The sequence below is a fragment of the Scyliorhinus canicula genome, chromosome 18, assembly GCF_902713615.1.
Source record: "Scyliorhinus canicula chromosome 18, sScyCan1.1, whole genome shotgun sequence".
NCBI classification, from domain to species: Eukaryota; Metazoa; Chordata; class Chondrichthyes; order Carcharhiniformes; family Scyliorhinidae; genus Scyliorhinus; species Scyliorhinus canicula.
In genome coordinates this window covers 98,373,106-98,391,355 of record NC_052163.1, presented here as the reverse complement: position 1 = coordinate 98,391,355, position 18,250 = coordinate 98,373,106, and the positions used below count along the sequence as shown (strand labels likewise).

The 18,250-nt window shown below is 43.8% G+C and overlaps 1 protein-coding gene across 1 annotated transcript in view; it reads right to left on the bottom strand.

Annotated features, from left to right (window-relative positions):
* timm44 (translocase of inner mitochondrial membrane 44 homolog (yeast)) overlaps positions 1 to 18,250 on the bottom strand; it is a 111,435-nt gene that overhangs the window by 39,857 nt on the left and 53,328 nt on the right. The window contains exons 9-10 of the mRNA XM_038777556.1: positions 13,692 to 13,816; positions 3,535 to 3,585 (exon numbers count right to left, since the gene is read on the bottom strand). Coding sequence (XP_038633484.1) covers positions 3,535 to 3,585; positions 13,692 to 13,816 — 176 coding nt within the window. The remainder of the gene's footprint in view (positions 1 to 3,534; positions 3,586 to 13,691; positions 13,817 to 18,250) is intronic.

The window sequence follows — 18,250 nt, the reverse complement described above, 5'->3', positions numbered from 1 at the left end:
GAGAATTCTACTCATGGTTACACTCCAATTTGCAGCCCTGACAATAGGTTTAATGGTACATTCTTTATATTTTTCGATTCCCGGCTTGGGTCACTGTCTGTGCGGAGTCTGCATATTCTCTGTGTCTGCATGGGTTTCCTCCATGTCCGGTTGCCTCCCACAGGTCCAAAAAGAGGTGCTGTTAGGTGAATTGGACATTCTCAATTCTCCGTGTGTACCCTAACAGGCCCCGGAGTGTGGAGACTAGGGGCTTTTCACAGTAACTTCATTGCAGTGTTAATGTAAGCCGACTTGCGACAATAAAGATTATTATTTGAGCTCATCTAAGTAAGGCATGGAGCGTACTATGTGAGAACTTCTTTGTTGTAATTTTAGAGTACTCAATTAATTTTTTTCCAATGAAGGGGCAATTTAGCGTGGCTAATTCACTTACGCTGCACATCTTTTTGGGTTGTGGGGGTGAGACCCACACAGGCACTGGGATAATGTGGAAATTCCTCACGGACAGTGACCCGGTGCCGGAATCGAACCTGGGTCCACTGCGTTTGAGGCAGCCACTGTGCCACCATGCTGCCCCTCTATGTGAGAAGCTCTGTATTAGCACCAAATACTAGGTCAGGTGCAACACAGATTAAACAAAGAGTAAAGTTCTCTATATACAGCCTCACCAAACAAACATTCAGATATAATGCAGGTTAGATACTGAGTTAAGCTACCTCTATAGAGTCCTGGCAATAAGTCTCAACTCCAAGCTTATGTATCCTCTCTTTAATTTTCTCCATATATCTCACATCTACCAGCAAAAGGATATGAATGCCTGGGTGTTCAAGACATGCATAGAACTGATTCACTCAACCACATTCCTCAGACCATTACTTGCACCGTCTACCTGCAATATCCCTAGGTTACATTGTGAAACACAAGATATATGTTTATTTTCTTACAGTCAGGAGGAAAATGGTGCCCATAAATGTCAGAGTGGAGCGAATCAGTCACACCCTAAACATAACAGTAGTTAGTTCAACAGTGTTGATTTAATGTTGCTGTTGAATAAAAATTACATTATTCCACACCCCATTTGGTAGAAAAATGACAAAATACTTCAAGAATACATAGCATTCCAGTCAAGTGATGCAGCAACATCTTATAATACATTGACTTGGTTTCATTTGTTCTACTTATAGCTCTGGTACGCAATTATATACACAAAGCACCATGTTGTTGGCAAAGGTGAACATTAGTGTATCTGCTGTGAAAGAGCTTCACCTTGTATCCTCCACTGACCAGGTATAGACTGAGGTCAGTTAAAGTACAGCTTGTAAGAACAAGGGAGCCAGACATGACGGAGTGCCTGATCAGTAGAGTCAGATAAAAGAGGTTGGCAGATTCTATTGGGAGGGAGTGACAAATCAGGCATTGAGTGGAATTTAGGGGGTGGTTGGAAGTTCAGCAGCAAATCAATTGGAGAAGGGGGATTAGCTGAAACATAACGAATAGGGTAGGAGGTAATGGCATTAGAGGAAAGTATTTCACTTTCAACCACTAAACTTAAATTCCAAGTGGTCAATGATATCCCACAAATCCATCTATTTTTTCAGGTATCCGGAAAGGATTCAAGATAGAGAGAAAATGGGGCTGAGGAATCCAGGAAAAGGGACAGAAGGCATGTTTGGTAAAATGGAGGGAGATGGAGGGGGGTTTGGGGAAGAGGATTGATGAGGCTGGTGTATAAAAAAGGGTCAGCCTAGTTGGGCCTAACAACACTGCCAGTTCTCACTGATTTTATCTTATTTCTCCAGTTGATCCAGATTTTATTATCTGTCTTTCAGGCGAGGCATCAAACCAAAAGTCCATGTGCCTGTTCAGGTGGCATAAAAGATCCTATAACATTGTTTGCAGAAGAGCAACATGTTCGCCAACACGTCTTGGCCAACATTCCGCTTTCAAATGCCAAAATCAGATTCCATGGTTATTTGTTCATTTGCTGTTTGTAAGACCATGCTGTACACAACTAGTTGCTTGTTTACCTACATAAATAACAGTGCATAGAGCTCAAAGTTAATTGGCTGTGAGGAGCTATGGGGTGCTCTAAGAATGTAAAAGCTGTGTTATAAATAAAAATTATTTTCTATCATTTTCACTAAACTAAATTGCTCACCAGATAGTCACACACTCCAATAACTCAAGCTCCCAAAATAATCCACAAAGTCACAAGGGGGCATAAGAGACAACTGGTGCAATCTAGGACAATTAATTACCAGGGGCTGTGTGTGCATCTACAAGAACTTCAGTGCTGAGTAACAGCAAATTAGTTGGAGGAAGTAAATTACTTCTAAACACCCCCTCCTATTGTACTTGTTAGCAAATCCCATCCAGCAGTTCCAGCGTACAGTGATGAGTGATTTTAAATGCCCAAATTCCCTGGAGACTGATTTGCTATCAAACGGTAATCACACACACTCCTACATTAGACTGTTTCCTGCAAACACAGAACTATTCCTCGCTCTGCAAGGAATAGAAACATGCATCTTATTAGCAAAGGTGATTCACAATTGACAAGCTCATTATGCGAGCAATCATATTTCCGATCTTACTTTCACACAAACTGCATTCACTTAAGTGATATGCACCAGCTATCAACCGAACTGCCAACTATATTAAAAATAAATCTTCAGAGATGTTCCAATTATGAGATAAATAACAGGAGGCTGGAATTTTTTTTTTTTTTAAATCCTCTCACCCCCTCGCCCCCGGGCGGAGGTTCAGCAGCAAATTGATTGCAGCAAGGGAGTGGCATTTGCGGAAACATATAGAATAGGACAGTAATTCGTAGTATTAGAGAAAGTTGTTCATCTTTCACCACCAAACTGAAATTTTAGGTAGATCACAAATGATATTCCACAAAACCACCCAGTTTCTCAGGAATCCTGACAATTAGATAGGTTTCTGGAAAAGATTACCAAGATACAGAGAGAAAACGGGAATGAGGGATAATGGGGAGGTTGGCGAATATGGTAAAATCCAGAGAGATGAAGCTAGACCAAGAAAAAGGTTCAGCCTGGTTGGGACTAATAACACTGACAGCTCATGATTTTACCTTTCTGTTTTTCCAGCCAATCCAGATTTTGTTATCTGCCTTTTGGATGAAATGGCTCTTGCTGGGTCTATTGGTGCCTCTGGTATCTCTTCCCATACACTGGCAGGACATTCGGACATGAGGGTCTTCACAGCCATGCCTAATCCTGTCTCCAAAAGATGTTCACATAAACTAACTTTCCAGCAGGAGTCACTGGGTTGTGATCACAAGGTCAGAGTGAACACAGACTGATTTTTCCCACTCACGTAAGTCCACAGGAACATTTCACACGCTCACTCGGCTGAGATGACCTATATCTACCCTGCCCACAGACTGAATCACAAAACCTTCCTGGCCTGTATGGTTCAACAACTTACTGGATGAACACAGTCATTGGAGAGCATTCTTATTCTCTTTAATATGAAAAAAGAAGAAATTTGGTTAACCAAAATACATACTGCTTCGTAACACCAATCCTTCAGAACATCTAGTTCACCTCTCATGATAGCCTGCAAGACAAAACAGATTTACAGTCACTCCATTTGTTTCAAGAATTTCCCAATGAGCCAAACAAATACAATTCAATCCCATCAACATTTCAACAATGTAAGGAAATTGGTTTCTCAATACAAATAGGTGATTCATTTAAAGGTTCTGGTCTCTAATTTCAGATAATTAATCGGCCAATGCATGATGTATGTATGCAATTGGTATATATATATATATATATATATATATATATATATTGTATTTTATATTTGTGGTAGTAATATTTTTTAAAGCCTTGATTACGATATATATTTGTTACAGCAATATTATTAAAGAACCTAGGTTAAGGTCCAGACTGTATGTCTGCTAGAGTTGTAACTAAGAAGTCATAAAAAGTGAGGTCATGATTGATTTTAACCATGTACTAATGCAATCTTGTTATGATTACTTGAGATACCCGAGATTTTAGATAATTTATGAGAGCGGTGTGTAGTCCTAGTGTAGCCACCTGGGTTGGCCACTTCCCGACTCCAAAATAGATGCCGGTAAGAATGCAGGGAAATTCAGTCAAGCGCAGGGAAACAGGCAAGTGCAAAGTTTCCTGTATATTAGAACTTGCAGAACCCAGACGGAACCGAAACCAAAAACCATCTGCATATTAATGAGCGATCCCTGGGAACAATTGGAAACATTAAGAGTAATCAAGACCAAACCAGACTCCTCGGCGCCAGCAGGAGCCAAGACAAAGGAAGGCCAACGGACACTTAGGAACCGCCCAGCGATCAGGGAACAGCTCCTGACCCCAAGCGTGGAGACCTGGATCAATGACATGGCTGGTTTCATTAAGCTAGAGAAGGTCAAATTCGCCCTGAGAGGGTCGTTACAAGGGTTCTTTAGGCGGTGGCAGCCTTTTCTCGACTTTCTGGCTCAACGGTAGGGTACAGGGACAGTAGCAGCAGCAACCCGGGGGGGGGGGGGGGGGGGGGGGGTGGAGGGAAAAGGGGAGGGAAAAGGGGGGGGGCGACAATGACTATGTTTGTTTATTTAATTTTAATATATTTTTAAGTTCTTTTGTTGTTCATTGGGGTTGGGAGGTGGGGGGGATGTGATACATGCGCCGATACGGTCTGGGGGTGTCACAGTTATTATGGGTTATTTTGTTGCATTTCATTGTTTGTCATGTTTTATATTTTCTGTAAAAAATTCCAATAAAAATTATATTAAAAAAAAAGGGAACAGCTCCTGTATTGGAGAAATCGATCCAAGTGATCAGAACTTAGTCCAATCACTTGGAACCAGGTACGGGGTCCGCCCAAAAGGGGACTATAAAATAGAGTCCCCAAGTTCAGTTCGATCTTCTTGGCAGCTCTCAAAGAACTCTTTTTTTTTTTTTTTTTTTTAATTTTAGATTACCCAATTATTTTTTCCAATTAAGGGGCAATTTAGCGTGGCCAATCCACCTACTCTGCACATCTTTGGGTTGTGGGGGCGAAACCCACGCAGACACGGGGAGAATGTGCAAACTCCACACAGACAGTGACCCAGAGCCGGGATCGAACCTGGGACCTCAGCGCCGTGAGGCGGTTGTGCTAACCACTAGGCCACCGTGCTGCCCCTCTCAAAGAACTCTTAACCGTGACTCTGAACTCGGAGAGACTTGCCTAGCAGCTGCACCAACCAAGTAAGTGTCCAGTCAACGCACGCTACGAGATAGGTGCTCCTAACCATTAATCCATACCAGCTAGAAGCCTGCAGACTCAGAATCGAACGAAAGGCCATTTGTTCCCCTGACCTGGTGGGCCAGTTTCCAAAGCTAAGTATTGGCTTTTAGTGTTAGAGATAGTCTAGTGAGTAGTATTTTATGCATGAGTAGCGATTGACTGTGTATATAATAAATGTGTTTTGATTTGAACCTTACTAACTGGTGTATTGAGTTATTGATCAGCACTTGAACTTGAACCTCGTGGTGGTATCATAAAGAGGCGACTCTAGAGCAAAGGTTATAAAACAGAGCAATTAAGTGTAAAGCACACATTGCAAATTAGCAACACTAGCTAATCAGGTCCTGGAATATAGTGGGATATAGTTGGATGTAATTGATAGTAAGAGCCAAGTCTGTCTGTAGTTTTGCAGTTGAAATAGGATTTTTAAGTTGAACAGCAGCTTTACCAAATGCTGCCAGGTTGAACAGGAACTTCTGACAAGACAGAAGGAATTTGTTTTTTAAATCTTTTTATTCTCACTGTCCATGTGGAGTTTGCACATTCTCCGCTTGTCTGTGTAGGTCTCACCCCTACAACCAACCCAAAAAGATGTGTAGGGTTGGTGAATTGGCCACGCTAAATGTCCCTTAATTGGAAAAAGATAATTGGGTATTCTAAATATTGAAAAAAATTGAAAGAAATCTTTCCAGAGAATCGTATCGTGCATTTGCTGTTAGAAATTCAACTAAGATGAATACTACTGGGGGTTGGGAGGGAGGTGGCAGAGAGAAACAAAGGTTGCAGACAGCAAGGCCATTTATTTTGATATCCTGCACTTTTTCCTGGTATTTTGAAGGGAACCTGTCACTTGTCTGCGTGAGCCTGCCTTACTGCGTTCAGATGTGACATTTAAATAAATCATATTTAATAATGCATATCCTTCAGCTCCCACCTCCACAACAGAGAAAGCTCCCACATTTTATTTACCTATCAAATCAGTGACTTTGTCTGTTATGGCTCTGGATGCCCTAATGTGTTGTCACTTTCGTCACTGTCCATGTGGAGTTTGCACATTCTCCCCTTGTCTGTGTAGCTCTCACCCCCACAACCAACCCAAAAGATATGTATGGTAGGTGAATTGGCCACGCTAAATTCCCCTTAATTGCAAAGAATTGAGTATTCTAAATTATAAAATAAATGGTTAAAAAATAAATACTCTCTATTCTCTAAATAGCACACCCCATGATTCACAGGAGAGTAAACAGTAATTCAGCCATTTCAGTCTCCAATTTCATATAACAATCATGCTTATTTGTGCAATACTCTCCACTTGTAATTTCTTTATTATGTATTTTATTCCAAACATATTCAAAAATACAAAAAACACAAATCAGTAACATTATCACCACCCCCACAGTTCACAGGGTTTACAGGGTTGCCTCCTTTTCACCCCTCGCTTCCCCCACACCCGCGACAAAAAAATCCTCAATTATTGTCATGAACAGTCCACACCGTGTCTCAAAGTCCTCCGCCGATCCCCTCAATTTGATCTTTTCCAGCCGAGGGAAGTCATACGAGCCACCCCTGCCAGACTGTCGACTGCCAATTCAACAATACCAATATCCTTCTTCGGGCAATTAGACAGGCGAAGGCCACGACATCAGCCATCCTCCCCACTATCTGCTCCGGCATTTCCAATACTCCAAAGATCGCCACCATTGGGTCCAGCCTGACCTCTACCCCACAATTTTTGATATTGTCCCGAATGTCGCCTCCCAATATCTCTCCACCTTCTCACAGTCCCAGAACATGTGCACATGGTTCGCTTGCCCTCACCCACATTTCTCAGTCATCTGCACCCCGTAGAAGAGCCCACTCATCCTCGCCCGGGTCATATGCACCCTGTGCACCAACTTGAATTGAATCAAGTTCATTCTCGCGCACGAGGTTGAATTTACCCCATACACTCCCCATTTTATCTCCCCCCCCCCATTTATTATTGATCGTCACCACCTGCGCTCCCCCAGCCAACCATACAGATCACCAATCCTGCCCTCCCCCTCCATATCTGGGAGCAGCAGCCTCTCCAGCAGGGTGTACACCAGCAGCTTGGGAAACCCTCTCATTCCTTCCGCGCAAAATCCCTCACTTGCAAATACATGAATTTACTTCCCTTCGGCAGCTCCCACCCTCTCCCGCAGCTCTTCCAGACCTGCAAACCTCTCCTCCAGATACAGATCCTTCACCCTCACCAGCCCCACCTCCCTCCACTTCCTATACATGCCATCTGCCTCCCACGGCTTAAACCTATGGTTTCCATACAGCGGTGTCAGCACCAACATCCCCTCCATCCTAAAGTGTCTCCTCAACTGGTTCCACACCCTGATCATGGACTACACCCCTGGGCTCACCATGTACCTACCCGGCGCCAGCAGAAGTGACGCCGTCACCATAGCTCTCAGGCTGGATCCTCTACAAGACTCCACCTTCATCCTAACCCACTCTAACCCCTCTCCCTTCCAATACCGTCCCACTTTTCCACTTTCACTGCCCAGTAGTAATACAGCAAGTTTGGTAGCACCAGCCCCCGTTTCCGCCTCTGCTGCATGACCCTCTTTACCCCAGGCACCTTCCGGGCCCATATAAACTCCGAGATTGCTGCGTCCAATTTCCAGAAAAAGGCCTTAAGGGATCAAGGTCGGAGCGTCTGGAATACAAACAGGAACCTCGGCAGCACGTTCATCTTAACCACCTGGACCCTCCCCGCCAGTGTCAGGTGCAGCGTATCCCACCTCCTAAATTCCCCCTAACCTCCTCCACCAACATTGTCAAATTCCACTTGTGCATCGTCGCCCACTTCTCCGTCACCTGGACACCAGATACCGGAGCCTGTCCCTGGCTACCCTAAATGGCAACACTCCCAGATTGGCTCCCCGACCCCGCCACATTCACCGGAAACACCTCACTCTTTCCGACTTTCAACATATATCCCGAGAAGGCCCCAAACCTCTCTGGTATGTCTATAATTCTCCCCATACTCTCCAGCAGGTCCGACACGAACAGCAACAGGTCGTCTGCACACAGAGACACTCTGTGTTCCCCACTCCCCATCATAATCCCCTGTCACTCCACTGACTCTCTAAGGGCCATCACCAAGAGCTCTATTGCCAGCTCTATTGCCATCACCAAGAGCTCTATTGCCAGTGCGAACAACAGTGGCGAAAGCGGACACCCCTGACTCGTTTCCATGTGCAACCCAAAACTCAGTGAACTCATCTCATTTGTCCGTACGCTCGCCACTGGGGCCACATACAACAGAAAAACGTGTGCCACAAACTTCGGGCACGTAGCTGGTGGGCAAGCATGCAGCTCGCCCTTTCTTCATATTCATATGGTACCCCCTCACCCTCCGGAGCTACCCCACTGCCTTTCCTGTTGTCAGCCTGTCGAACTGCCCCTGTAACATTTTTCTTTCTGCCAACACCTCCTTGGTGGGAACTCTCAAATATTTCCTGTGCACCTCGACTATCTCGTCCAACAATCGTCCATACTCCTCTTTCCTCCTCCTGTCCCTGCGCGCCTTGAACGAGATAACCTCCCAAAACTTGGCCTCCGACATCTCCCCATTCTAATTCAACTCTACATGATCTCTGAAACCGACCACATCTTCTCACAGAACCCCTTATCTGCCAAACGGCCTGAATCCAGCCTCCGCTCCTGTCTGTCCGATCCAAGATCACGATTCCTGCATACTCTGTCCCCACCACCCCAACTCGACTCACTACAAAAAAAAAATCAATTCTGGAGTATACCTTGTGAGAAGGAGTACTGCCTCGCCCCCGGGTTCCTAAACCTCCATGGATCCACCATTCCCATGTGTTCCATAAACCCTCCCGCACTCCACTTGCTATCATATACCCCCGACCCAGGTCCCGCATTCCTTGGCTCCTACAAAACCCATTGCTTTGCTCATCAGGATTCCCCCCCACCCCGGCCACGACCTTCAAACAAACCCCGAGTGGAATACCTGACCCACCCATCCCCTCCTCAACCTCACCTGATCCTTCATCGGAGATGCATTTCCTGCTGAAAGACCACCCCCATCTTCAGACTCCTCAAGCGCGCGAAGACCCGAGACCTCTTCACTGGCCTGTTCAGTTCTGTACATTCCATGTTACGAATCTTACCGGAGACTTGCGTCTCCACTCCGCCATCATCCCCTTCCGCTTCTACCTCCTTTACTTTCGCCCTAAACCAGGCCCATCCAAGATGGCTCCTTTCTCCATACGTGACCTCGCTCAATCTCCAACTCTGTCACGTCGCGTCCCCCGTCCCCCCTCCACCTCGCTAATCCCTGCGGCCACCTCCCCCACCTCACTTCCGTTCACCAGCATTACCTGCCGGCGTGGCAGCTCCTGCCCGAAGACCCCTCCTATCTACCCCTCCCTTCCCTCCTTAATCCATACAAATGGACCCGGTTCCCCTCCCTTCACAGTTCCACTTCTCCCTGGCCTACCTCAGGATCTTCTCCTTCTCCACAAACTGGTGGAGCCTCTCAATCACCACCCGAGGTGGCTCCCCATCCCTCGGCATTTGCGCCCTGTCCTCCTGTGGGGCCTTCTCCAGCACCCTTCCACCACCAGCATCCTTGAGACATACCTCGTGGCACTTGTCCCTTTCACAGCCTCAGGCAGGCCAACAAAACGCAAATTCTGCCTTCTGGACCTGTTCTCCTGCTCCTCTACCTTTGCCCTCAGTGACTTGCAAAGGTCCCCCAGTACTGCCACCTCTGCCTCCAATGACACCACCTATGTTCGTACATCACCCTCTCCATCTTCCGCATCTGTAGCAGTGGTTAGCACAGTTGTTTCACAGCCCCAGGGTCCCTGGTTCGATTCCCGGCTTGGGTCACTGTCTGTGAGGAGTCTGCACGTACTCCCCGTGTCTGCGTGGGTTTCCTCTGGGTGCTCCGGTTTCCTCCCACAGACCAACGATGTGCAGGTTAGATGGATTGGCCATGCTAAATTGTCCTTAGTGCCCAAAAATGTTATGTGGGGTTACCGGGCTATGGGGATGGGGTAGACTTAAGTTGGATACTCTTTCCAAGGGCCGGTGCAGACTCGATGGGCCAAAGGGCCTCCTTCTGCACTGTAAATTCTATGAAATCTGCAATCCCCGTGTCTCAAGACATTTCTCCACTCGCTCCATCGATCCTTTCAAGGGTGCCACTGCTCACCTCAAAGGCCTTCGACCAGCCTTCGTGCAATTCCTTTTGTTTCTGGCGTAACACTTCTTTAATAAACGCCATCAACAGCTCCATTTGGGGGCTTTCCAACTCGCAACAGACCTTCTCCCTCTGCCATCTTCACAATTGCACTGCGCCAGAGGTCTCCTCCAGTTCCTTGGCCAGGTCCTTAACCTTTTTTTGCCAGGTCTGATAACCAGCCGACATGCCTCTCACAGCGGAAAACTCGCCTCCACACTTTCAGCTATACTTTCCTGTCGAAACTACCCCACTTTCGGCTAAAAAGAGCTCAAACCAAAGCCTTCGAGCCGGAGTTGCCCTGTGTGCGACCACTCACTCCATGGTTGCCAACAGAAGTCCATCACTTGTAATTTAATGACATTTTTTGCATAAACCTTCACTGGAACCCTAAGGAGCACTGCTGTCTCACAGCACCAGGGACCCGCGTTCAATTTCAACCTTGGATGATTGTGTGTAGTTTGCATGTTCTCCCAGTGTCTGCGTGGGTTTCCTCCAGGTGCTCCGGTTTCCTTCCACAGTCCAAAGATATGCAGGTTAAATGGATTGGCCATGATAAATTGCCCCTTAGTGTCCAACGGTTAGATGGGGTTATGGGTATAGGGTGGGGGTGTGGCCTAGGTGGTGCACTCTTTCAGAGGGTCGGTGCAGGCTCAATGGGCCGAATGGCCTTCTTCTGCACCGTAAGAATTCTATTAAAGAATGTTTTTTTGTATGATGGAGGATGTGGCACAGCCTACAAATGAATTTGACAGTAAGCATTAACTTTATGTCCAACAATGAACATGGAAATGGCCGGGGGGGGGGGGGGGGCTGGAGGAGAAGCGTCTAGCTGAATATGTACTTTCATTTTGTGCCTATGTAACGCATTTAAGTACAATGAGTAGAACACAAATGTTAGTGGTGGGTCTGTTCGCTGGACAGTAATCACATCAGATAAAGGTCATCTTTAGCAAACAGTCAAATCATTTATGATTGTAGACAGTTATGTTTGCATGACAGAGACATACAACAAAGCTTTCAAAAGGGTAGTTCTTGCCTGATCAGCCACATGGAATTTTTGAAGTAAGAAATGATAAAGAAAATCTAGTGATTATGCTTCATTTGGATTTTTAAAAACGTTTCTGTAGGTATCGCTTAAGAGGCTAATGGTAATGAGAATATCACAGAGGATTAAGTAGAATATGGCTATGTGGATAGAAAGATATTTACAGAAGAAAATAAAGGGTCAATAAAGGAACTTCCCTGGACTCAAGGAATGTGGTGAGTGTTCCATGGAGACCCATGCTGAAGCTGTTCTTACTACAGAAATAAAGCACTTTGATTTAGGAATCAACAGGAAAATACCAAAACTTGCTTGGTAATACAAAACTGACGGACCATGATGAAAGATTGTAAGAAGACACACATAGTCGAGCAGGATGTGCAGATGACCGGCAGGTAGAGTTAAATCTGAAGATTATGAGGAAGAATAGGAAAGTCTGCTCTTCCATTCAGTAAAAGCATTGCTGATACTGTCCCCTTAACTCCACTTTCCTGCCTGCCCTCCATTACCCTCAACTCCGTCACTGAACAAAAATCTGCCTAATTCAGCTTTGAATCTATTCATTCCTGAGCCTCCACTGCTCTCTATGGATGAGAATACCAAAAGCTAACAACCCTCAGAGAAAAAAATTTCTCCTCATCTCAATCTTGAATGATACACCCAGAACTTGCTGCACCCTTAAACAAGCTGTTCCAGTAAAGCTACAACACTGGCATCTGCCTAGCAATGTGGAAAATTGCCCAGGTATGTTCTGTACACCAAAAGCAGCACAAATCCAACTTGGCCAATTACTTTACTCTTGAATGTCCGGAAACCGATGAAGGGGCAATCAACAATGCTATCAAGTGAACTTTGCAACAACCTGCTCACTGACGCTCAGTTTGGGGTCCATTAGGGTTACTCAGCTCTTGACCTCATTGTAGAGTTGGTTCAAACATTGACAAAAAAAAATGAACTATTCCAGAAGGGAGGTGGGAATGACTGCCCTTGACATCAAACGAGCATTTGACAGAGTGTGACATCAAGAAGCCCCAGCAAAACTGGAGTCAATGGGGATCAGAGGGAGAACTCTCCACTGGTTGGAGTCATACCTAGCAAATGGAAGATGGGTGTGGTGATTGGAGGTCCATCGTCTCGGTTCCAGGATATCACTGCAGAAGTTCCTCAGGGTAATATCCTTGGTCCAACAATCTTCAGCTGCTTCATGTATGACCTTCCTTAAGGTCAGAAATGAGGATGTTCATTGACGACTGCACAATGTTCAGCACCATTCATGCTTGAATCCTCAGTTACTGAAGCAGTCCATGTTCAAAATACAGCAAAACATGCATAATATCCAGGCTTGGGCTGACAAATGGCAAGTAACAATCATGCCACATAAGTGCCGGGCAATGGCCATCTCCAACAAGAAATAATCTAACTATTGCCCCTTGACATTCAATGACATTACCATCGCTGAATCACCTACTATCAACATCCTGGGGGTTACCATTGTCCAAAAACTGGACTGAAGTAACCATATAAATACTTTGGCTACAAGAGCAGGTCAGAGGCTGGGAATTCTGTGAGAGTAACTCACCTCCTGACTCCCCAAAGCCCGTTCACCACCTACAAAGTACAAGTCAGGAATGTCATGGAATACTCTCCACTTGCCTGGATTAGTGCAGCTCCAACAGGACTCAAGAAGCTTAACACCATCCAGAACAAAGTAAGCCACTTGATTTGCATCTCATCCACAAACGTTCACTCCTTCCACCACCGACGCACAGCAGCAGTAGTGTATTGATGTCGCATTTTATTTTTATCTTATTTTTCTTATTGTCCCATAAGGTTTTGTTTTGTTGGAAATGGCACATTGCATGGACGTGCTCCAATCGGAGTCCACTTGCCAACTAATCAGCACTCTCTTTTCATGAAGTATAAATTGTTGTTCCCTTTCCTGTTGGTTTCTCTTGCAAGCTGTCCTTATGAGTTTAAGATAACTAATTTTGATTCCTCTATTATCAGAAATACCAATACACTTCTACATTTGATTTCACTAATATTTTACAGCAAACTGCATTTTTCTAGATTTTACCTTCCCCCTTAAGAAAGAAATTAAATGTCTTCAGGTACCTCCAGAACATTTGGAATGATGTCCCTCTCACACTGCTTTAAGAATGTGTCTTTATCAAAGCTCGGGTCAACCTTCAGAATTTCTGTCAGCACCTCTGACATCTCAGTCTTAGAAAATAGCCCCCCTGGGGAAACAAAACACAAACACAAAATCAGTTCAGGGGCTCAACTGATCAAAAACAAGACAACGATCTTGAAATACTTCCAATGAATTAATAGAAATAGCTTGGCTGCAGCCCTTTAAGGGTTCAATGTGTTTCAGAGCAAAAGTAAAATGTCAAAAAGCTTCAGGTCTAGACAAGACTGTAATTCTAAGTACTAGAAAAATAATTCCACTATACCGTCTATTTTATTAGGAACAATCTTTCTTTACTTGGAATATATCTAAAAGCCAGTTTATAAGACAGGCTGCGTCCAAAAAATAAAGCCTTTGTGTGTGACAGAGGACCAACAAAGCAGTTGGAGGGGAAATCAAACTTGGAGTCACCATTCCCACCTCAGCACGGTGCAGTGATTTACACCTTCCACTTAAAAGTAAGCAATTAAGTCTTTGTTTCTTCATTTAGTTCAGTCTGCTTGGGAGCTTCTGCCTCTGCCTTATTTTGATATAAATTCTCTTTTGTAAATAACTGCAGGAATAAATAAGGCAGCATCAGTTACTGAACCAAACTTGCCAGCAGATTAATCATAACAAACACCAGGGGTTTCAATGGAAAGTGTGCACATTGAGACAACATCACTTTAAAGCTAGTGGGTAAAAACGCATACAAATAGAGTGGCACCGCAGGGGCAGGTCTGTGTTTTAAAGTCTACAAATGGAAACCGAAGACAAAAGAAAAATCTCGCCACGGTAGATGTAGGACATGTGGAATATCTGATTGAGAATATGAATGAACACGTGAAATTGCTGACTGCCTCTTTATGAAGCAGAATCAGGAGTAAAAAAGGGATTCCATAGCAGGACAGTAAATGTTCTGCTATGAAGATAAACCAGGGATATTACTTTTAAACTGTTCGATTGGTTCAACTAATCAGCATATCAAATCATGTTCAAACCTCACCAAAATCAAAGCCTTAATTGGGTCCAGCATGTCCTCCTTCAGTTTGGTGAAGCAATCCTCGAAAAACTTCACCAGCTGCTCCGTTGACCACTTCCTTGCCCTCCACCATGGTGTCCTGTGTTACCAGCTCTGCTTGCATCTCCCTTATCGGATTTTGTCGTCTCATACGGACACTTCTAGTCTAATTCTCCATACACCGGGGGGGGTTTCTCCTTAATGTCTCACTCTTCACTGCTGTATCCCATAAAATCCCCCCAAAAAAACGGGGGAGAAAAGGCCCAAAAGTCCATTCCAGGCGGGAGCTATCAAATGTGCGACCTACCCCTCCATATCTGTCACCGGAAGTCTCGTTTCCAACAACTGTTAGTGTACAATAATATCTTTGCCTGACATTATGCTCTTCTCATTTTAAAATGTGCATTTTGTTTCTGCTGATGTCTTCAGGAGTGGGCCTGGTGACGTCTTGCCACATCTATTACATTTGGGAATGGTCCTTTTGAATCAGAAAGGCCTCACCATTTCCTCGTCATGAGTTTTACAAGCACGAGAAGGAAAGTCGTGGGATAGACGAGTTTTGCAAGCGTTCTCATCGGCTTCTTAGCAAAAGCAGTGGACACCTCCCAGAGGGATTCCCAGAGCAATCAGTTACACCACTTAATTCCTGGGAAAATGCTGAACACCATTTTCACACCAGATATTACTGGCTACTGTTCTTCTTACTAATAAAGAAATCTCATCCAACAGAATATTGTGTCTTTCCGAACACAGCATTTCCATTTTGTTCAAGGTATTTTTCACAGAAAGGCAGAAGTGATCTGCAGGTAATGGCTTTTGCCATGGCCTCTCCTAGATTTGCTTGCTCTTTCAGTTTGTTTTCTCTGTTTAATACTGTAAATGATCCAACAGCCTTTACTAGAAGTGTTCTTCCAAGATGATGTGTATGTGTGTGTGTGGTCATAATGTCCTCTTTCAAATCAGACAGGTTTCAATGCAAAGAATGAAAGAAATCAATTCTTTCACATCCTTATTTACAAAACACAGCACATTTGGAGTACTGTGTGCAGTTCTGGTCGCCTCATTTTAGGAAGGATGTGGAAGCTTTGGAAAAGGTGCAAAGGAGATTTACCAGGATGTTGCCTGGAATGGGGAGTAGGTCTTACAAGGAAAGATTGAGGGTGCTAGGCCTTTTCTCATTAGAACGGAGAAGGATGAGGGGAGACTTGATAGAGGTTTATAAGATGATATGGGGAATAGATAGACTAGACAGTCAGAGACTTTTTCCCGCGAGTGGAACAAACCATTACAAGGGGACATAAATTTAAGGTGAATGGTGGAAGAAAAAAGGGGGGATGTCAGAGGTAGGTTCTTTCCCCAGAGAGTAGTGGGGGGGATGGAATGCACTGCCTGTGGAAGTAGTTGAGTCGGAAACATTAGGGACATTCAAGCGACTATTGGATAGGTCCATGGATTACGGTAGAATGATGGGGTGTAGATTAATTTGTTCTTAATCTAGGACAAAAGTTCGGCACAACATCGTGGGCCGAAGGGCCTGTTCTGTGCTCTATTTTTCTATGTTCTATGTTCATTTTCTATGTAACAGGCTTCACTCCTGAAGAAAATATCACGGGTGCAGTTTCACATGCAGCAAGCAACTCAATAAGTAGTTAGCTGTGGGGACTCTTATTTTTCTCTTCTAATTAGAATCAGTTGTCTGGTTGGTGGAGGTGTCAAAAATACAACTTTATCGTTCGTTACTTTCTGGTATATACTTGAATAAAAACTGAATAGCACTTAGAAATGAAATAGCAAACAATACATAAAAAGTCAAGCACGTGGCAAATGCATTAGCACAAAATAAATCACTTTAAACACAAACAAACAGATAGATGATTCAAGAATTCAGAAACAAAGAACCTCAACCATAAGGTCCTATCTTTAAGGGAATTCTTATCTCTGGTTTAACTTTTCACTTGCTTTCATTGGCTTCTCGTTCTTAGCTGGGACCTGCTGGTTTGTTCAAATGAATGTCTGTTACTTAGAGGATAACTTGCTCATCAAACATTGGACATTACTTGAGATTGATTGGTGCCTATCAAAACTAGCTTTGCGTTTGCATGCAGTCTTGGGAAAAATGTTTTCTCACATTTTGCCATGTTCATAGCGTGGCGGAGACCTAACTAGAATTGATTAGTTGATTGCACAGGGAACACTCCGTTTTCAGTATTGAATACAATAGTTAATTCATTATATGAGAAAATGACTGGGTCCCCACAGTCAAGACACTTTTAATAATTTGCTTATTAGTTATATGTATTTAACTATCCTCTATATGAATAAAACTAGAAATAAAACTAGACTCTATCAGTAGTCTTCAAGTGTGCTGTAGGCCACTCAACTAGGGAGGGCATTTCTGTTGTGCATAAACATTCCCTAATCTGATGTCCACACACACTTTTCAGGAGAGTGACCAAGTTAGTCTGTCATGCTCATCCTGCCCAATGGATTCTGAGCCTGTTATTGGGCCACAGACTCGAGAACCTTCTGGTCTACTTACTTCAGCTACACTAAACTCCGATATTGAAGAGCACATAATCAGAGGTTTAATAAAATACATTCTAGAATTTTGGCAAAAATAGTTCAGATTACATTGTTTAAAGATTATTTAACTTGGAGGAATTTTCAAGTATAGATATGATACTTTACCTCACAACATACTGAATGTTCATTCACTACAGCAAAATACATTCACTATCTTCATTTTTATCAGAGAAAAATGTCCAACTTTGTTTTAAATAAAATTATATTCTTCCAATTTAAGCCTCCTTCAACAAGGTTAAACGGGCAGCTGGGTGAGTAACATGCTTCTAAAGCCCTGATCGACTCATGAGTTGAAAGGCACCCCCAACTGACAAAATACTTTCATCACAAACTCTGCTCTCGACCGGTCTTTCACAACCAATCAGTTGTGGTCTTCACTATGTTTTAAAGCTGTTTACTATATTACACTGTGAATACAGCTCCCTTCTGCAACTGAATGGCAAAATGAATATATATACCTCGTCAATACACTTCTCAGTCTTATTAATTTTATGTATCTTACACTGTGCAATGCTGACTCATTGAATTCTTGAGGGAATTATTTCTCAGGCTACTTACTTACACATTCTTTATGAACAACTTTGATTAAAACATGAGAAGCGCATTTGCTGATAGTACAAAATTATGTAGGTTGGTTAATTGCAAAAGGGAGGTGGAGATCATCCAAAGGGATTATGGAAGATTCAATTCACTTGTAAATGGAATCCAACAGAACAGGGTGCTAAACCATTAAAGAAAACTTTCTAAAAAGAGATTAACGGTGAAGGAGACAGAACAAGAGAATAACCTGGCAACAGCAGATAATCATTTTAGGAACTGTTAACAAAGTCTGAGCATCTGAAAAGGGAAATGCAGGCTTTCCTGGTAATTCAGTAAATTTAATCAATGACTATCTGATCA